At 37.3% G+C, this 21,843-nt stretch overlaps 1 protein-coding gene across 7 annotated transcripts in view; it reads left to right on the top strand.

The window, feature by feature from the left end:
• The window catches only part of SPOP (speckle type BTB/POZ protein), a 76,759-nt gene extending 55,503 nt beyond the window's left edge, over nucleotides 1-21,256 (top strand). For 6 of the 7 annotated variants that reach the window (XM_087713616.1, XM_014075120.2, XM_014075097.2 and 3 more), the window contains 9 exons: nucleotides 7,799-7,939; nucleotides 10,121-10,242; nucleotides 10,696-10,847; nucleotides 10,991-11,118; nucleotides 13,358-13,535; nucleotides 14,905-14,960; nucleotides 16,793-16,915; nucleotides 18,707-18,849; nucleotides 20,020-21,256. In XM_087713616.1, the coding sequence (XP_087569742.1) occupies nucleotides 7,862-7,939; nucleotides 10,121-10,242; nucleotides 10,696-10,847; nucleotides 10,991-11,118; nucleotides 13,358-13,535; nucleotides 14,905-14,960; nucleotides 16,793-16,915; nucleotides 18,707-18,849; nucleotides 20,020-20,164 (1,125 nt within the window). In that variant the 5' untranslated portion in view covers nucleotides 7,799-7,861 and the 3' untranslated portion in view covers nucleotides 20,165-21,256. Of the gene's footprint in view, nucleotides 1-7,798; nucleotides 7,940-10,120; nucleotides 10,243-10,695; nucleotides 10,848-10,990; nucleotides 11,119-13,357; nucleotides 13,536-14,904; nucleotides 14,961-16,792; nucleotides 16,916-18,706; nucleotides 18,850-19,352; nucleotides 19,888-20,019 lie in introns of those variants that run through there. The other variant, XM_087713618.1, reaches the window with a different exon arrangement.
• The last annotated feature ends 587 nt before the right edge of the window (nucleotides 21,257-21,843 follow it).

Raw genomic sequence — 21,843 nt, 5'->3', positions numbered from 1 at the left:
CCTTCCACAGTATTTAAAGGATGAAGAGGTAGCTCTTCCTCTCCATCCCCAGGGACTAAAGAAATAGCACAGTGTGCTGGGCATGCTATGTCTATGATACATTTGTTTGTTTAATTTCTATAGCCTCTCATATGAATCAATGACACTGGCATCTTAAAATTCAAAAAAAATCAAAACACTAAAAACACTTAAAACAATAAACAATAAAAACACTCAAAATAAATATACATAGCAGCAAGATACTTGGTCCGTTAACAATACAGCCAGGAAACTGGACCTTTAACACCTTCAGCACTCCAGGCTCTGGAACATAGCCAGGGTTTTAGAGCCTTAAGAAAGTTGAACAGTGTTAGAGCCATTCTAATCTCTGAAGGAAGGATGTTCCATAGAAAAGCAGCTACTGCAGGAAAAAGCCCTTGTCCTACCAGCCGACACTGGCTGATGACATCTGCAACATGCCTATTCTGCTAGATTGAGTTGGATGAGTAGAGACTCTTGGGAAAGTTGATTCCTGAGGTAACCTGATCTGAAGCCCTGTAAGATGACCACCAGGATCTAGAAACACACCAGTAACCAGTGCAGCTCATCCAGAATTAGTATGACGTGCCATATATCTAACCTCTTTCACTACCCACCAGAATACTCTTCAGGAGCAGCCCCATGTAGAGTGTGCCGCAGTAGTCTAAACAAGAGATTACTCTTTGCCCAGATAGGATGCAACTGGCATACCACTTGAAGATGTGCAAAGTCCCTCCTAGCTGTAACTTCAACCTATTCTTTGAGGAGTTGCGAGCCTAGGAGGACCCCCAGCTTGTACACTAGGTTTGTCAGGGTGCTGCAACCTCATCCAGGAAAACTAAATGAAAGAACCTTGTTTCTGGAGAATCCAAATATCCACAGCCAATCTATCTATCTAGGTTGATCTGGAGCCCGTTTTGCCCCATCCAGTCCCCCAGCAGCCTCCAGACACTGAGATAGAACATCCATAACATAACTCAAAGAGAGATGAAAAGTGGCTATCATCTGCATATTAATGATACCTCACCCCAAACTAATGTATCATCTCATCTAGCAGCCTCAGATGAATATTAAACAGAAGAGGAGAAAGAACGGAGGGAGTGCTTATGTGCAAGTAGGTGCCTCTGATCTAAGATGGGAGAGTTAGAGTACTTGGTGCTGGCGGGGGGGGGGGGATCCCAAATTGTTTACTACTACAGAAACCTAGTAGAATGGAAGCAACCAATGGGTATAGTTATCTCTGAATATACTTCTTGGATTTGAATTTCTAACAGCCATCCTTAATGTCTGACTGCATTTGGGTACTTGGTCTGCCTGTAGACCCATTTGCAACACACACACACACCGTCATATGACTGCGATTTACAAAGGTTTTGCTGGAAACTGGCATTTACTTCCACTTTTGGCAAAAACTAGCTTATAATGAATAATGGATTCATTTAATGTCTGCTGTCTTCACTTAATGAGTCATAAAAAGGTCATAAACATGTGTTTGGTTATGTGACTTTCATGACTTAGGTCCTTAATTTCCAGGCTCCATCACAGTCATAAGTCAAGGACTCCCTGTAACCTCTGTTAAAAAAGAAAGGAAAGGGCATACTAAGAACATAGTTGTCCTATTCATCAGAGGCAGCATGTAGTGTCCTAAAGAATAGCTTAGAAATAGGTGAAATTAATTCTATGGATATACAATAATACAAATAAACCATATATCCAAGAAACAAAATATTATCATCTGACTGAAAAAGAAATTAGACTGTTGTATATAGATAAGAGCTAATAATGATTGACTTTATTTATTCTCACATAGATTGTGAAATGTATATTCTGGGCATGATGAGATCAAATTTCTAGGAACAATAAATGAATTGTATTCTGAAATAGCTGTTCATAGAACCAACAAATAAAAATACAGCCCTGGAATTAATTTTGAGTAGTGCCCAAATTTTTATTCAAAAATTCAAATGATAAATTGTTTGGGAACAATAATTATAATTCTAGAAACAGAATGCGTACCTATGGATGCTTACTAAGAAAGTGGAACTTGGTGACATGATTTCAGAAGAACAAAAAAGAAAAGGAAGAAATTTGTATGAAGAAAGTTGAAAGCATCAGGGTTTACATTTTCCTCCCACATTGCTTGAAGATCATTCAGAGCAGGACCGTCTTAACAGCATTATGGGCCCTGGGCAAAGCAGTGTACTGGGCCCCTATGACAACTTCTCACAGGAATAAAAATGTAAATGGTCGATAAAATCAAACATATTTGCATGTTAGTATTATTTTTAAAAATACAGTAAAATGTAATAAATATGTTGCTGTATTTACATGAAGGGTGCATTGAAGGGTTAACATACACAGATTAGTCATATGCTAAAGGAGAATAAGGGACTAGAAAAGAAATTGGATAAACTTATGCTGTTGATCTTGGTGGAAGTTGGTACGTAGGAGAGTTGCCTGTCCCCCAGTTTTTTTTCCCCCATAGTAGGGAAAAACTGAATAGATAAACTGAAATGGACAGAGAGCTATGACATTCTAAGCCAAATTTATAAATTTATAAATTTACATATAAATAATTCCTTAAGTCCTGTTTCCATCAAAGAGCTTGAGATCTATTCCTGAGGACTAGAAAACAGCCAGTGTGAATTCTGATTGAAAACTATGGGCTAATTTGGATTAATATTAGGAGGAAAAGTTGAAAATAGCATTAAAAGGAAAATAAGCAAATACAAAATGAGCTCTGTTGGAAAAGAAGCCACATGGCTTCTACAAATTAAGGCTTATCTTGCCAATGTAGATTTTAAGATGTACCAACAAGCATTTAGATAAGGGTGACCTAGCAAATGAAAAATATTTTAATTTTTTAAAGGATTCTGATGTTCTTACCAGAATTCCTTAGCAATTGCCTGGGATAAGAGGGCAGATACCCCCATGCAATTGGCAGGTGGCAATGATTGATCAAGAATGAGATTTGAAGTACAAGGGACAGTTCATTAAAGTATCAAAATAGTAGTATGTAGTATTAATAAATCAAATTCACAAATCTGTGGTGGGACTGTGTGAAGTTCTGATCGCTGCACCTTAGGAATGCTACTGAGCTAGTAAAGTTACAAAAAAAGAGGCAATTAAAATGATCAGGAGAGTGGAATAGTCCTATACAAGGAAAGACATTTTTTTAATTTTAAAAGAGCATAATGGCCGATACAACAGGTAAATATTCAAGGAATAATTAATGTGAAGGATTCTTCTGCTCTCCCAACATTGGATCTTAAGGTTATATATTTGAAGTGAATATGAAATGTTACAAGAACCACTGAAAATGTTGCCCCATACAGTGCATTGTTAAACTGGAATCCATTGCCAACAATTGCAGTGGCAACCGATTTGAAAGTTTTAAAAAGGACTGGAGAGGTTTGTGGAACATTAAGCTATCAGTAGTTACTACCATTTGTTTCTTTGCTACTTGCTGAACCCACACAGCTGTCTTAAAACCTGGTTGCAGGGAAGCAACAGTAGAAGAAGGTTATTACACTCCAATCCGTTCTTATGACCTTTTTAGAGTCATCCACTAAGCCACCATAGAATAAAGATTTACACATGAACCAGCAGTTTCTTATGTTAAGCATATTAGCAGAATAAATGCTGTGATGCCATCATATAAAGGTATATCTCAGTAAGTTTACATGTTATGCTAATCCATGGTTCGTTCATGGTTTATTGAATAAACTTAATCAGATGAGTTCAGGCTGCACATTAAGTTTTAAATCACACATTACAAGCTACAATGGTTGAGTTCACATAACCGTTGAGACCAGAACTGAACAACCCACATTAAACTGTGTAATTGTCGTGTAATTTATGCCTTTGTATCTTCTTTGTAGTCCAGATGTTGCTGAAATACAGCTAGCCTCATTCCTCATCATTAGCCATGCTGGCTGGGCTTCTGGGAGTTCAGCAATAATTGGAAAAACACAGGTTATTCATCCTTGCTGTAGACTGCCCCTATATGGATGTAGAAATTAAATTGCACTGAATGGATATGAGAGATTGACTCCCAAGGTTATTATAAACACCTGGAGATAACAAACCTAGATACTAATAATTCCTGTCCTTGAATAGGCGGGGAGAGGCATACAGAAATAAGGAAAAGGGGCGGTACTCTTTCACTGACCTCTGAAATGATAGGCTAGTGAATGAATAAATGAGTGAATCTGCTGCTCACAAGGGACTTAAATGCAAGACCGCTACAGATCAGAGTTAGAAGACTAAAGTTCTTGGGAAAGTGGCTCGTGGTTAAGGTTCGTATAGTTCTTCCTTCTATTAGTGCAGAGAATTAATGGAGATTGACTTTAAGACTTGAAATTAATGCAGTTGTGTGAAGCCAATCCTAAATATTTTGAATTGTTGCATTGTCTGCTTTTTTATATCTTAAAAATTGTACAAATATTGACTGTTTGTGTGGCCAGCCTTTTTGATAATGAAACTTTTAAGGAGCGGTAATTGTCATATAGCTATATGTCTATTATTTCAAGTGTTTAGGATATTTTTACTATTTAGAAAAGATAAGTTTATGTGAGTTGTGCAAAATAAAAAATGTTACAATTATATTGGAAAAGTTTACAAGAATTCCCTTTCCTCCCCCCCCCCCCACGTTTGAAGTGGGCAGAAATATTTAAGCTTGCTTTCCAAAAGCGATATTTATTTCTCTTCTCTTTCGTCCCCCATTTTCAAGCACAATTCTGCGGTAGCATCTGTTTTTCTTAGCTTAACTCTCACACTTCTGATGTTAGTGGCAGTATTCTTGATTTTTTATTTTTTTTATTTTAGAGTTTTACGGGGCTGGTAGATATGCATATCTTGCCAGATGCTACACAAGGCAGTGAACGGTTTTTTGTTTGGTCTGTGTAAACTTTTTAAAAGTATGTGAATGGGGAGGAGGTGGTGGGAGCGGGCTGATATCTAAAATACATGAATCCAGCCACACTTTTTCGCTTTCTAACTGGAACAGATATCAGGTACTCCTAAGCTAATAGCTTGCGGTCACCTTCTACTGTAAGTTTTTTTCTTTTCCGTAGAGCCAAGCCATTAGAAATGTTGCAAGGTTAGGAAATGTTGAATAATGATTGCAGGATGGTTTAAAGAACCCTTTCCTTTATTATTTGCAATGCTGCATTAATTTTTCCTCTCAGAATAATTGTATTTCTATTTAGTCCATTTAGGTATCTGACTGTCTACTCTCTCATCTGCCAGTGGAATTCAGCGTTTTCCCTTTGCCTACTTTTTTTTTTCTGCACTGTGCAGTGAGTTCTCACAAATATGGTTGATGGTACACATGGGTATACTATAGATGCAGTAGGAGCTGGCAAAGCTCTTAAATTAGCCTATTAAAATCAATCTTCAACCAAAGAGGACTCATTTCGCATTGGTTCAATTTACACAGCTATAAAACGTGCTGCCACTTCGGGTGGATGGAAAGAGCTTTGCATAAGCTTTATAAAAGAGGTGGCTATCCATACTCTGATTTGGTTCCATTCCTTTTTTTTTAATTATCTCAGAATCTCCTCAAAATTTCCTACTTAACTTAGTCAATGAGTTATGCTTTACTGAGATGTGAATTTCCACTTTTTAAAAAATGGGTGATTGTATAGGTGTTTCATTTCTAGTTGGCTTTATTCACTTATTGTATTAACTCCCCCTGGTCCCCATAAACTCTTAAAACCTTAAAAAAATCTTTGTCCACACACTAGCTCACAGTGGTTATATTTGTCAGAAGTATTCAGCAATAACTGGAATTGTTTTGTGTGCTAGATGTTACATGACGAAGTAAATCTAAAATTGTTACCATTACCATATTATTCAGTATTGACATAATCCAATGAAATAATTTGGTTATCAGAGCTGGATGACATTTGAGGCCAAGAACTCTACCTGGAAATGATATGGTAATAACACCTGAAAGGATAATAGATAATAATCAGGTTTTTTAAAAGCACAGTATTCCAAATGTGGTCTCACCAATGTAGTATAAAGTGGTACTATTACTTCACATGATTGTGAAACTGTCCCTCTATTGATGCAGCCTAGGATTGCATTGGCCTTTTTTTGGCAACAGCACTAGTGAGGTTATTGGCCTCAAATGTCACCCAACTCTGATTTACAAAACCAAATTATTTCATTTTGTTTAGCTATGGGTTATGTTAATATTGAATAATAGGGTAATGGTAACAATTTTAGGTTTTGTCATGTAAGTTCAACAAACAGTTATTTCTGAATGCCTCTAACTATGATAACCAATGTAAGCTAGGTTGTGGGCCAAAGTTTCAGTGATTACTGTAGTACTATATGATTATATCCCATGCTCAAGTCAACTTCCTTTTGTTTTCAGTATGTATTTGAATTGTATGTATTAAGCTGCTATTGATGTCAAAAGTCTTTTTGATGATAGCTTGATCATAGGAAATACCAACATACATTGAAAGGAACATAATAAAGTTACTTCAAGCTGTCATATATACATAGGAAGGGTAGTCTTTCCCAACATTTATGTGCTCCCAAACTCATTTTACTCATACTATTTTTTTCTTTTCAAATTATTTTCTTCTTTAAAAAAGAGGTTGGGACCTAGAAACAGTACAGAGATGATTAACAAAGATGATAAGGGATTTGGAGGCTAAACTATATGATGAACAATTGAGGAATTAGGTATGTCCAGTTTATTAAAGAGAAAAACTAGGGTTGATACGATAGCAGTCTTCCAATATTTGAGAGCCTGTTACAGGTAAGAGGTGGCTAACCTATTTCTCAAAGCATCTGAGAGCAAGACAAGAAGTAACAGCTAGAAGAGTATTAAAGAGAAATCCAACTTAAAACTAAAGAGAAATTTTCTGATATTGGGAACAATCAGTAAAATTCCTTATCTCTGGAAGTTGTGGGTGCTTCATAACTGGAGCAAGGTGTCCTGCTAGAGCAGGGGGTTGGACCGGAAGACCTCCAAGGTCCCTTTCAAGGTTATTCTGTGTTCTCTGTTCAGTTAATGAGTTACATCGTGCAATCTTGCTGAATCTCTTTATCACCTCATTTTTAAGGCCAAGTCACTCTGACCTCTAATATGTCAGAGTAAATACTGCAAAGTTTTCACTCCTATCATGGATTTACATCATGGAAATATTTGCAACAAAGGAAGAATTCTGAATTTGTTAATGGAGAGTAAGGAATTTGATAATGGAAGGATAAGGAAATTGATAACTGAATGGAAGAAAAGTCACCATTTCTGAAGAATTGAAAAAGACATGGGTAGTGACCAAGGGTGGACAAACCACTCCATCCTTGGTCACTACCAATTCCACATTCATTTTACTATATCCATCATTCTTAAGTGAGAGTGACACTTCCTTTAAATAGTCTCTTATCTCAATTTTGGCAATTAGCAGTTGATTTCCTGGCCCTCAGTTCTAATGGTATTATTTGGGCAATAATTCTGTTTTTTCTTTAAATGAGGATAGTAAATAAGTTAGAGGAAGATCTTAGGGACTTGGAAATTGGAAAATGTCCCAAGCCTGGGGAACAGCCAACCATATTTTGATATTTCATTAAGTGTAACAATTTGACAGGGCATGTATAGAATGAAGTATACAGTTCATACAAAAACACAGCAAGAAGGAGATGATTTGGTATTGCATAACTGAAACACCATAAACTAAGTTTGGTATCTTGCTGTATAAACAGAAATTGCTACATATTTAAACTCTTTCTCTCCCCCTCCCCCTTCCTGTGCAATTAGGGTGAAGATTACATTGGCATATTTCTTTAACCTGTGAAATCCTATCTGATCTCCAAGCTGGCGATGTCAAGGGTACCGAGTCCTCCTCCTCCGGCAGAGATGTCAAGCGGACCTGTTGCTGAGAGCTGGTGTTACACTCAAGTATGCTTGCACTTTGGAATATCAACTAATGACTTTAGATCAGCTGGCATTTATTTTCCTCTCTTTTCAATTGGATTCAAGCAAGTGTTTTACAGAGTGACATGATTTCAAGATAACTGAACTTGATAAATTGTAATATTTGTGCGTAATTGTAATTTGTACAGTAATTGTAATTGGAAAGTGTGGAATTCCCAAATTTATATATATTGTTCTTGCCAGATTTCTCAGGGATAGATGGTAACCATGTGGTCATCTAGATCAGTGTTTCTCAACCTTGGTGACTTTAAGTCCTGTGGACTTCAACTCCCAGAATTCCCCAGCCAGCTATGCTGGCTGGGGGATTCTGGGAGTTGAAGTCCATAGGACTTAAAGTCACCAAGTTGAGAAACACTGATCTAGAAGCTATGTTAGGTTTTCAAAGAACCTCTGGCATATGAAAATTGTTCACAAAAAAACAGACTTGCAGAGCATGAAGCCAGTTATTGTTGTTGCTTTCCCAACAATCTAAGGTTTAGAATAGCTAAGATATCCATCCACTCAACAAAATCAAGTGAGGATCAGATTAATAACATTTTGTGCCCATCTTTGTCTTGGGTAGCAACTTTTGAGGGGCCTTATAACTAGAATATTACACAAATGTACTTTACACTGAAACAGGAAAGGTCCAATGTGATAGGTTTGCTTTTTATATTTTCTTCTTTATCATTGACATTTACCTAGCATTAAAAATACATTCAAGGTAGTCTTCAACTTACAACAGTTAGTGACCATTCAAAGTTATAACAGCACTCAAAAATGCCTTATCACTTTTCACACTTATGATTGTTCTTACATAGTTATATCATCAGAATGCAAACATTTGACAACTGACTCATGTTTATGACGGTTGCGGTGTCCCGGAGTCATGATCACCTTTTGCGATCATCTGATAAGCAAAGTCAATGGGGAAGCGAGATTCATTTAACAACCATGTAACTAACAACTGCAGTGATTCATTTAACAACTGGCAAGAAAGGTCATAAAATGGGACAAACACACTTAACTGTCTTGCTTAACAATAGAAATGTTGGGCTCAATTGTTGTCATAAGTTGAGGACTACCTGCAGTTATGTTAGCAATTGTTATGCTGTAATCTTTTGTGCACATATTAATAATCATTGAAATCAGAACTCCTCTTAACACAACCAAAGGGTTGTGAAGGGACAGGCAGAACGGAAGCTTTTCCTATTCCGTTCTGGAATCAAGATACATGAAACTCATCAAATTGTACTCCTCATGAATGCAAGTACAAGTAGTCCTTGCTTACTGACATTAATAGGGACTGGCAATTCTGTTAAGACATGTGATCAAAAAATGCATCAATATCTGACCCCATCAACTATGATGGCAGTCCCAATTGTGTTATTAGGTAAAGCCCACATGACGTTAGCATCCCATAGAGTTGGGACAAACTAGTCCTTGTTGGAAGCCGGTAGTGAAGATTGCAATTGGTGATCATGTGACCTGTCAGGCCTGGAAGCCATATTTTGCATTCAGGCCTGCCACAATAAATGCTGTGGGAAAATGAGAGGGGATTATTTGGAGTATGGGAGTTATATAGTCTAAATAACATTCAGAGTCAAGGACATCTTTCCCTGCACCTGGAGTGGTATGACTAAGAGGCATCTCCAGTTGAGACAGGGCCTCGGGTTACTGTGACTGTCATAATTGAAGCTGGTTACTAGGTACCGGAATTGCGGTCAAGTGACCATGGGGACTCCGTGATCGCTACAACTATAAGGAGTGCCATCATAAATTTGAACATCCACTAAATCACAGGTCATTAAAAAGGGCTACTGCAAAAGAATTCAGTAGTAGCAAATCTTTTCTCAAAGTGGACATACTCCTGTCTTTTTCACATAAATTCGTGCCGGACAAAAAATACTAACTTAATAACCTTATAAATTTTCCTCCAGACTTCTGATAGAGAAGGACAAGAATAGAAATATTGTAGAAAGCCTTTGATAAACAACATATTACAGTTTCTTAAAGAGATATTTATGATATTTCAAGAGGATGGAGTTTTAAATTTATTTTTCCTTCATTCTCGAACATGGGGGTTCTTTTTGGTGATCTTGTTTTTTGTAACAATGTATGCAAATTTCTAACCAATACTTCCCTTCTCTCCTGTTCTTTTTAAAGATTAAAGTGGTCAAATTTTCCTACATGTGGACCATCAATAACTTCAGCTTTTGTCGAGAGGAAATGGGTGAGGTCATCAAAAGTTCAACATTTTCATCAGGAGCTAATGATAAATTGAAATGGTAAGGACCAGTTAAATGCCAGATAGGATGCAGCAGAAGATTCATTGGTTCTCAAAGCTAGATTTAAAGTTATACTTTAGGTTCATATTCATTGATAGCTATTGCTGAATTTACTAATACTACTTTTCAGAACTGTCACCTGTAAAAATGTGTCAGTAAAAGGCTGGATTGATGAAGTTGGTTTTGAAACAGTTGAGGAAAGAAAGTGCTGCATTTACTTTTGAATTTTAGTTACCCATTTGTAAGTGTGTCTTAGCAATTTTCTATGATCAACTGCGAGAAATCAAAATTTCATTGTTCAATAGTCTTTAGTAAATGCAGACTAAAATGTAATAAGCATAATCATAATTCATGATACAATTTTTGAAAAGAAAATCTGTAGATAGAAAGTTGTTTCACTGTAGTTGAGTCATTTATATAGAGAGATTGAACATGTTTTTTCTGCTTTTGCAGGTGTTTGCGTGTGAACCCAAAGGGCTTGGATGAAGAAAGTAAAGATTATCTTTCCCTCTATCTGTTACTGGTCAGTTGTCCAAAGAGTGAAGTCCGAGCCAAATTCAAGTTCTCTATTTTGAATGCAAAAGGAGAAGAAACTAAAGCAATGGGTATGCATAGCCAGTAACTGGGTACTTATATTTTATTCATACCCAAACAGAGCAAAAAATAAAGACTTCTGTTTGGTGTGTCTTCAAATTTCTTTTTATTTATTCTATTTTTTTTAATTGCTAACCTCTTTGTACATTGCCAGAGAGCCAGAGAGCCTATCGGTTTGTGCAAGGCAAAGATTGGGGATTCAAGAAGTTTATCAGAAGAGATTTTCTCCTAGATGAGGCGAATGGGCTCCTTCCAGATGACAAGCTCACTCTCTTCTGTGAGGTAAGGAAAGATGTAGAACTTCATGGTTTCATTTGGGAAGGTGTTCATAAAAATAGTTTGTTGTCTTGGCTCCTATCATAAATCTAATTTGTTCATCATAAAGTTGACTTTTGGGGGAGGTGGAACTTTAAATATCTCCACTGTGTTGGGATGGATAAACTTTTATTTGGAATCACCCTCCTCTCAGTGCTGAATTTTATCTAGCTTTATATGAAAATCAAAACACTTAAGATAGTTACACCACTGTGGTACTCAGAGAATATTTTGAGATATTGAAAATGAAATTGAGATTTTGAAATATATAATTAAAAATTTAAAAAAATACATTTTCTGGGAAGGTTTCCACATGCCATGTAAGTAAATTATGCAGTAAATAAGTAAATTGTATTCTAAAGCACAAATTTACTTTAAAACAAGCAAAAGTATTGATATAATATTTTATTGTAGCCTTTTCCAAATGTGGGATAGCATCTTCCAAAATTTCCATGGTAACAAGGGCAGCTTTTGTGCTGCCTCAGAATTAGATATCAGGTTAGTAGTATATCTACAGTTTATCAAAATGGAGAAGAATGTTCTACACTGACTAAGACTTTTTCCCCCCAAGTCAAAACTTTTTCATTGACTTCTAAAAGTACTCTTAACAAATTGCCCCACTCCTAGAAAGTCTAAGCAGCCACTCTAAATAAATATATATCATCCCTTTAATACTTTCTCTAATAATTACATTTCCCCAACTTCAACCAGTAAAGAAAAACAAAAGCTAACATCAGGAACCCTGATGGTCAGATCTGGTTTGCACTGAACGGGACTCATTCAGAGAATGCCAGTCTAAGGACAATGAGTATCTGGAAGAATACAGTGGCAAGCCATTTCCACATTGCTGTTAAGAAACTCCGTGGATGTGGTTCTAAAATCATGGAGATGACTTGAAGTTGGCCTAACCATTTTAATTAAAATAATAAGGGACTGCTGGGATTGCCTTCGCTAAGCAATGCATTCACATGATTTGCACTTTAGAACTGCATTACTTGGAGAAATTCTGGTCTCAGTTGCAGTTGCCAAGGGTGGGTACCTTTTCAATAACTTTCAGATCTGCTTCTTGGGTATACTTTTGTAAAAGAACCAAATATAAGATTGATTTCAGATTTCTTCATAGTTGTAAAATCACAGCTAACAGTCACAATGACACTTTCCTTTTCATACGTTCTGAACACTTTGGGCTGAGAAGTGGCAGTTGGAAAACAGGTTTTTTTTCACCCTAGCTTTGAGTTTGTTCTTCCTACAGATCAAGCATTCTGCAACATAATCTGCCAGACTAAATGGATTTTTGATTTGATTAGAGATAGTATTTTTTCCTCTGTATATTAAAAAATGAGTTAGCTTTTAATTTGTGAATCTGTGTTCCATTACTGGAGTCTGGGTTTTGTTCTTTCTTGGGGACCATCAGATGGTACGCCAGCTCAGAAAGACATGTGACTAGTGATAAACACAGCCTGCTGTTTTAGTATTAACTTGCTGCCTAACGGAGAAGAATTTTAAGATATGCACATCCACATCTGATCAATCATTTGGGAGATTTGGCCCAAACTAGCATAAAATTGAATTTTCATTTATCTGCACATATGATAGTTTACTATTTAGATTCATACAACATTCTAAATCCAGGATTGCAGTAGAAACAGCTATATTCTCCAAATGCTCTGCTCATACAGACTATATTATGGCTTAATTTGAAAGGCTTCTTCACATAGATTGATAAATAGGTAGGTTCCCACAATACCCTGAACCATAAGTTACATGAACTCATTTTATCTAACCTAGTGCATTGTGTGAACCAATCCCCTATTTATTAAGTGACCATTTAGGGGTGGGGTATAGAAGACCTGATAGGTCTTCTGTTGGAGAGGCAGAGAGGGATTATAGCAAATTGAATATGTTGTTGTAAAACCTATAAAATAGGTTTTCTGTGCTGTCTCTGAGTTTTTTCCCAATGTTGTATATATGTGTAGATTTATTTCATATATTGTCTTGAAATGGTTGATAATTTGTCTTCATTTCAGTGTGGTTTGGAGAGGGGGGTGGGAAAACTCAATTTTTTTCCTGTGTGTTTCTGGGTTCTCTTACAAAAAGGTCTGTATTGCTCTGGAATTTGTTCTTGATAGGGGAAGTTTTTCTATATATTTTTACTGCTATTACCAGTATGTTTATAAAGAGCATGGTCTTCTATACTTCCTTGCAGGTGAGTGTAGTACAGGATTCTGTCAACATCTCTGGTCAGAATTCCATGAACATGGTGAAGGTACCTGAATGCCGCTTGGCTGATGAATTGGGAGGCCTCTGGGAAAACTCTCGCTTCACGGACTGCTCCCTGTGTGTAGCCGGCCAAGAGTTTCAAGCTCACAAAGCCATATTAGCAGGTTGGTATTGACTACAATTTGTTATAGTGTTTAAGGCATCAGGCTAGAAACCATGAGAGTGTGAGTTCTAGTCTCACCTTGAGCAGAAAGGCAGCTGGGTGAGCTTGGGCCAGTCACTTTCTTTCAACCCTAAGTAGGAAGCAATGGCAAACCACTTGTGAAAACTGCAGGGGCTTGTCCAACAGTCTCTGAGAATTGGATATAATTGAGCAGAAGGAAAAAATAGGACTCGTGAAGAAACTATTATTCATGACCACAAGACGAAGGCCTCACATGTCCAACACTTGCTTCGCAGAAGGTCAGGCCAGGCATGCATGGTCAGCAGCAGGAGCAAGAAGTCAGCAAACTTCAACTGAGGTGGCAGAGTGTGGGACTATAGGAAGCACGGATTGCAGGGGCCACAGATGGAAGGGAAGTAGGTGGTAGGACTTGAAGTGCCCTATAGTCATAAGTGTAAGCAGGCTGCCAAGCACTCAAATTTTGATCATGTGATCACACGTGCACTTCAGTTTTATGGACTGACCATAACTATTTTAAATTCTGTGTTTTAAATTCTTCTGAAATTCCACAGATCAAAAGATTAAGGTTTGTAGTTATTGGAAGATTTCTAGGTTCTATATAGAATTTATCCTTGTGGCTGCAAAATAAGAATAGATTTTGCAAGATAGATGTTCCAGCTTCCATATTTTATGTAGATTGCAGAATCCATCTCTATCTGGTACAGCAGGGGTCCCCAACTCCCAGCTCACGGCACATTATTAAGCCATGGCTTATTTGGAATTGGTCCATGTGAATGGCTGGATGGAGCACATGCATGCACACACACAGCTCAACTTGCATGAGCAGCAGGCTTACGGGCACTTGCACGTGTATGTTGGCCCACCACTAGTGTGTCCCAGTTTCCCTCTCTCCCACCACCTGGCCACCAAATTGCAAATGTTGGGTGGTACAGTATATATGTGGATGTTTATTGTGTTTGATTATTTCTTAATTTAGTACAGTATCACAAAGCATTTATATTCTATGTTGATAAGTGCACAACAACACAAAAGGATCTCTAATATTGTAGCAAGAAGAAATGGAATTGAGGAAACCTGAAAATTGAAATAGTTGAATTCCAGGATTTCTCTTTGTCTCATTGCATAGATGGGAATAAATTGCTGGGAAAACATATGCATATTCCCTTGGGCAGAAATTTTGATTTGATTCTCTTGCAAGCATACAGTTTATTTTTTACTTGTCCATTTTATACATTGCTTGAATTAGAAGAACTGATGATATATATCAATTTCTCTCTAGAAAGAAAGAATATCTGTTTAACACTGTATTTTTTTCCATTTTTCCTTATGCCAATCCACCATGCATACAGCCCGCTCTCCAGTTTTCAGTGCAATGTTTGAACATGAGATGGAAGAAAGTAAAAAGGTAAGAAGAGCTGCCCAGACAGGAAGATATTGTGGAGGAAAACCTTAGCTAATAACTGAAAAGTATTGCAGACTTTTGACCTCAACTCACAAAGGTCCCGCTCAGACAAGAGAGGCACAATGAAATATAGTCTTGTTAAGGTGTCAAGGTTGACAAGGCATTTTGCTCTGGGAACAGAGAAGAGATATGAATCTAGATTGCAACTTGGATAGTTAGTTTTCTATAGTGGGTTGACAAGAGATCCATCATTGCCCATGAAAACAAACTGTCAGTGTTATTGGGCAATTGATTTTAAGTTCTTTATTTCCAGCAGTTAGATCTGAAGCAGTGGATGCTAATCTGAGATTGTAGTCTCTGTGAAACTGAATAGAGTCAGGGTCTAAATAAATATATAAACATTTCACCTTACTTGTTATATATATGATATGGTAGAGATAAGCATAATATAATTTATGGTGTAAACTCTTGAGAAAATAGAGAAAGGAAAAAATGCAAATAATTCTTTAAAATAGCAACTAAATAAAATAACACATAGGAAATGTATTTATTTTGTTTACTTATTTATTAAATTTATATGCTGCTCATCTTCCTTTCCAAAGTGACTGGGAAAAAAGCTGGTCTTCTGCTTAGAATGATTCTATAACATCCATTGCTAGTGATATCACTAACAATGGATTCTATCCCTCTGTTTATGTAGCTTAGAACTGTGTTGCCAAAAAAGCCAACACAGTTCTAGGCTGCATAAACAGAGGGATAGAATCAAGACCACTTTATAATGCCCTGGTAAGGCCACACTTGGAATACTGCATTCAGTTTTGGTTGCCACAGTGTAGAAAAGATATGGAGACTCTAGAAAGAGTGCAGAAAAGAGAAAGACTAAAGACTAAAAGACTAAAACATATGAAGAACAGTTGCAGGAACTGGGTATGTCTAATTTAATAGAAAGAAGGACTAGGGGAGACATGATAACAGTGTTCCAATATCTCAGAGGTTGCCACAAAGAAGGGGAAGTCAAACTATTCTCCAAGGCACCTGAGGGTAGAATAAGAAGCAATGGGTGGAAACTAATCAAGGAGAGAAGCAACTTAGAACTGAGAAGAAATTTCCTGACAGTTAGAACAATTAATCAGTGGAACAGCTTGCCTCCAGAAGTTGTGAATGCCCCAACACTGGAAGTCTTTAAGAAGATGTTGGGTAGCCATTTGTCTGGAACGATATAGGGTTTCCTGCCTAGGCAGGGGGGTTGGACTAGAAGATCTCCAAGGTCCCTTCCAACTCTGCTATTGTATCATTGTATTGATTTCTTTTATTACCGGTAGACTTGGTGGAAAAAACAGGCTAAGGAAGAAGTTGCAGAAGTTGTCTTCTTGTAGAGCTATAAGGGACACATATTCTTAACCTATGTTTGCATATACATAGTTTACAGCAGACTCTATAAATACAGGCCCTTAAATCTTGGATCTGGCACATAGAACATTCCAAAATTTATCATCAAATTCATTTTTTCAGTAATATAGTGGGAAAAGTATTACATATTTTTACAAATTAACTGTTATTTTGACTTTTAATAAGATACAAAAATTAAATTTAATCTGTTTTCTTAACCTTAACTTATATTTTTGAAAGGCAATCGTTGTCATTCACCTGAGGTCAGGTGCAGCCATCAACCTAAAAGGTCTGAAGACACCCAGAATCACTAAATGAGATAAGCAGCAATATAAATATAGGGATGCACCCCTGCATACAGAGTTATTCTTGCTGAAAGAGAGATTTAGGCTAGGAAAGGTATCTCTTGCCTCAGAATAATAACTTTCCTCTCCTCTCTGGTACAGAATCGAGTTGAAATCAATGATGTGGAACCTGAAGTTTTCAAAGAAATGATGTGCTTCATTTATACGGGAAAGGCACCTAATCTTGACAAAATGGCTGACGATCTGCTTGCAGCTGCTGACAAGGTAAAAGGGAAAGTTAGCTGTTATCTTGTAGAAAAATAAAAATTGGGAGAGGCTAGAATAGACTCATGATGTCAATGTATTTGGGGTATTTCTATATTATCCATCTTAGCTCTTGTTTATCTCTACCTGCTCATAATCTTGAGTAGGCATGTCTTAAGTTTTTATCTTTTGGAACCCCAATATTACAAGCTGACCCTATTGAAGTAGAATGTAGCAAACCCATAAATCTATTGTCAGAGGATAACATAGGCAGAGGAGACCAGTCAGGATTTAAAAAAACATGTAAAATTCCCATCACAGCACATTCTAACCTCCAAATCATCTGTGCTGGTCTGCAACCACGTAACCATTGTTTCACATAGCACAATATTCTGGTGCTAAGATTAAATTGGTAGATATCAGTGAAACCAAGTTACATTTCTCTTTCTTTGTATATACTTCAGTGAATAACTTAAAATTGTTCTGATCAAACTCCACGCTGGCTATCTGCCTCCAATCTAATATTCTCCCTGAATTTCCAACTTGTATACTTAATTGTATCCCAGCACATCAGGAAATAGCCAGGCTGCAAGTATGGAACTAGAAGCAGAGATATAACTGAGAAGGATGGGTTTCCAGAAACATGAATTATTTGTGTATTCTCTAGTAATCAGTTAAAAAAAAAACCACTGGAGATCCAAGCCATATTTTAAGAGAAGAAAGCACACATGAATTTAGAATATGGCAGTTGAAGCGTTAACATTTTAAAGAACACTCCTCCCCCTAACCTTTCTTCTACATATTTTTCCACCATTCATCCATTTGTATTTGCACAGCAAAAGCTACCTTGGTTTTCCAGCATGGTTCTGTAATAAATATGTTTAACACCCACTTAGCTGCAGCAACACTTACATAACACGAGTAGAGTGGTGGTACTGAATGGGGGCTTAATTGTTGAAGAGGTTTTGTGACTTTTTATATAGTTCCCTTTTTCTAAACATCTCTGGGTGTCTTTTTGAAAACAGAAAGCAAAACCTTTTATGGCAGCACATAAAACCTCTTAATACTTGCCCAAGAGGTTATGGAACAGTTTGTTCTGTCTTCCTCCAGTCTCTTGGGAAAAATACGTAATTATTCTATAAACAAAATGCAATGCCTATCTGAAACCCCAGAGATCTGCCATTGGGCTCTTGGGTGAAGATATGATTAGAGAGTTCATTTTTGTCTTTCCAATGTTTATGAGGAGGATGGGAAGAGATCCTGAGATGCTGTGGTACCTAAAGAACTAATATAGGTTCACATGTAAGCATGCATATTCCCTGTGCTCAGTTCTTCAAAGTTCAGCCCAAAAAATAATTTCTGCTAACTAATCAGTGTGTTTTTTAAATTTTAGTTCTGGGATCGAGAGTTGGCCCTAATTTGAATATTTTGTGGTTAAAAAGAGACACAGCAATGTGAAGTGCAGCATTGTTTCTGCTTTTAATTTGTTGTCATTTGCTTTAAGAAATATGGTTTCTCATTCTTTACGAGCAACAGTGACTGATGCCTAGCATACATGACTGTGCATGTATTAGTTCTTAGAGATTCCTATTATATAATGTGGCATGGGATTAGCTCCAAATGGATGTTTACTGAAGCCCCACTTAAATCCCCATATATATATACTAGTTATATTGTAAGTATGATTATCCAACTCACTATGCTTTGTGGCCTGGATTCTGATGCTGTTTCATGTTGCCAGAAAGTTTTGAAAAACTTGGCATGCATGTTTAAACAGTCCTTTTTTTTTTTTCTTTTTCTTTTTTTTTGCAGTATGCTTTGGAACGTTTGAAAGTGATGTGTGAAGATGCTTTGTGCAGCAATTTGTCAGTGGAGAATGCAGCAGAGATCCTAATTCTGGCTGATCTACACAGTGCTGACCAGCTAAAAACTCAGGCAGTTGACTTCATAAACTAGTAAGTGGGCTTTTTTTATTTATTCTAGTGAGTTAAATCTAGCAAGGATAATCTTCAAAGCAAAGTTTGGCATTTTACTTAAGTTAGGATGGGCGGAGCGATGACTCAGCGATTATGATGCTGGGGTTGTCAGCTGGAAAGCTGATAGCCTGGGTTCAAGATCTGAGCACTGCGCAGTGGGGTGAGCTCTCATTACTCACACCAGCTCCTGTCAACCTAGCAGTTCGAAAGCATGCAAATGCGAGTAGATAAATAGGTACCGCTTCGGTGGGAAAGGTTACTGCGTTCCGTACTTTCATGCAGGCCACATGATGACGGAAGCGTCTCTCAGACCACGCAGGCTCCCTCGGCTGAGAATCGGAGATGAGCACCGCCCCCTTGAGTCGGTCACGACTGGACAGGGGAAACCTTTAACCTTTTTTTCTTTATTTATTTAAGTTAGGATGTCTTTCCAGAGTCTGCACCCTAGAGATACCTTAGAATTCTCTTATTCTTCTTCTCAGCTTAGCAAAGGGGGATGATGAAACCTACATTCAGATCCTCTGCAGGCTACCAGGGAAAACGATTGTGTCTAAGAGTAGCTAAAAGTTCTGTGTCAAGATTTGTTCCTACCCTAAAGATGTCAACTCTGGAGAAATGGCAAATAGCCAGCAGCTGTTCGAATGTTTGTTCTTGTCTTGAATAAACAGATTCTTACTACAGCATTCCTCAAGATGGTTCTGTCCAGTTGTGTCAGAGCTGCAGCTCTCAGAATTTATCATCCAACAGCTCTACTGCACATATAGATGAAGCTCCTTTTTGGAAAGGGACATTTTTGTTCAACTGTTTTTGCCAAGGAAGATGGCAACAGCAGTAATACTAATTCTGCTTCATCCCTTTAAGATTATTTGCCTTTTTTGTTTACCTTGTTTTATTGTATGTCAGAGTCGCAAATATTTGAGTTGGATGATCATAAAAATGTAATAAAGAAATAAATAAATATGCCTCAAAATAGTTGTACAGGAATAGAGACATCTTTATTAAAGAATAATGTCAAAAGGTGTGTAGTGCAAAATACAGTTTCTTGTGTCGAGACACATTTTTAGACTGGTAATATTTAGCTGAGATATAGTTGATTTTCATTAACATTTTTCAGTCTGGTAATCTTGAATTCTTAATTATTATTTTCAGCCATGCTTCTGATGTCATGGAGACTGCAGGCTGGAAGTCGATGGTAGTATCTCACCCTCATTTGGTAGCAGAGGCATACCGTTCACTGGCCTCTGCACAGTGCCCCTTTCTGGGACCCCCACGCAAACGACTGAAGCAATCCTAAGGCTGGGTCCCCACTGCACAACCCTCTTGTCTGTTTTTTTCTTAAAAAAAATTGAAGTAGCAACAGAAGCAGTTGCTTCTCCAAACTTGACCATCAGGTAGATGGTGCAACCTGTGGAGTTTTTTATTTTGTTTTGGGTGGGTCAGGGAGGGTTGGGAGAAAGAGTGTTTTGGGACATGCAGACTTCTAAACAAAACAAAAACCAGTACCAAGTCAACTTTGGGACAAACGGGGGAGGGATACGCTTTGGGAAAGGGGATTGTTCAACCTTCTGTTGCTGCATTTTCTGTGTGTTTTCCTTTGAATGGCTGAGTCAAGAACTTAAAAGTTGACTAGGCATACAATTCCACAATCTTAAATGGAATTTAAAGTGAAAAAAACTACAAGAGGCTTCTTCATCTGATAGCACAGAAGAAATTGGCATGCTTGGAGCAAAGAAGACATTTTCCTTTCTTTGGGAAATCAATTGTGGGGAATGGGGGAAATGAGTTGGCCATGGCAAACCAAATCCCATGAAAGGAAGCATCAGTGGAATTTCTGTTGAAAGATTTTTGAAACAAGGACAGACCTTCCAACCCTACTGAGATTTCTGCATTTACCGTCCAGCCATGATGAGATGATTGCTGTGTCTTGTACATGAATTGGGATGGAAAAGAAAGAAGCAGATGAATAAATCTTGTCTAAAAAAGCTTCTTAAAAATGCTGATAAAGGGACTGCTCTAGGATATACTTTCTGGAAGACAGGGGTAGGATGGAGACAGCCATTATCAGTTTTCAGGAACCATTGTGGTTCCTCTTCACTTGGAATGGGATATCCAAGAACAATGGTTAATTGTTTAGATATTGTGGGAGCTTTGTTCCTCTCCTTTTTTTTTTTTTGGGTTCTCGACTCCCGTGATTCCTCCTCCACATACAAATCTTTTTTTTTTTTTAAAATAATTGTTCATGAATACTCGTGTCAAAGATTTCTGTTCTGAGTTGCTAAAAACAACAGAGTATTTGTATTCATCTACTGGTTTGTAGAAAATTTGGTCCTGTTTCATTTTAAGCCCATTTTCTGTTACAGGTAAAATGTTCCAAAATTGTGGTAAAGCTCTTTTTCTCCTTTTGAGTTTTTTTTGGGGTGTGTTTGTGTGTATAATTACTCTTTTGTACTGTGCGTTGCTATGTCTTGTCTTCATGGGTTTTCTTTTCTTTTCTTTTTCTAAAACCATTTTCTCCAAGTTTAGATTTAGTTCTATGTGTCTGTTTTATTGATGCAAATATTTCACATCCAGGGATGATAGGAGCAGCTGCTAAGGTATTGGTTTAATACTTTGGTAAGATCTTGCTCTGAGAGTTGCCCTCTCTGGGGACATGAAGGCAGGTATTAGTTCTTCAGTATTTTATTTTTTGTATTTTTATCTTTTTCCTTTTCTACAAAGGAAATTGGCTCAAAAGATAAGTATCTGAATCTCTCAACCTATCGATACCTCAAGTAGAGATACTGCATACCACTTGGGATGGATAGAGTCTGTCCTATGGGATCCTCATTTTATCTCTAAGCTTGAGGAAAAAAAATCCCTAAAGAAAAGCAGAGAAGTAATATGATATGGAGGAACACTACTCCAATTTAATTATAACAATTTACTCTGTTGATAAGCATAAGATTTGCATTTTAGACAACGGGAGTGCAGTTG

This window comes from Thamnophis sirtalis, unplaced genomic scaffold (genome assembly GCF_051295495.1).
Source record: "Thamnophis sirtalis isolate CommonGarterSnake01/CBP01778 unplaced genomic scaffold, rThaSir2_p1.2 scaffold_4, whole genome shotgun sequence".
Taxonomy (NCBI): domain Eukaryota; kingdom Metazoa; phylum Chordata; class Lepidosauria; order Squamata; family Natricidae; genus Thamnophis; species Thamnophis sirtalis.
This window is presented reverse-complemented; position numbering and strand designations above follow the sequence as displayed.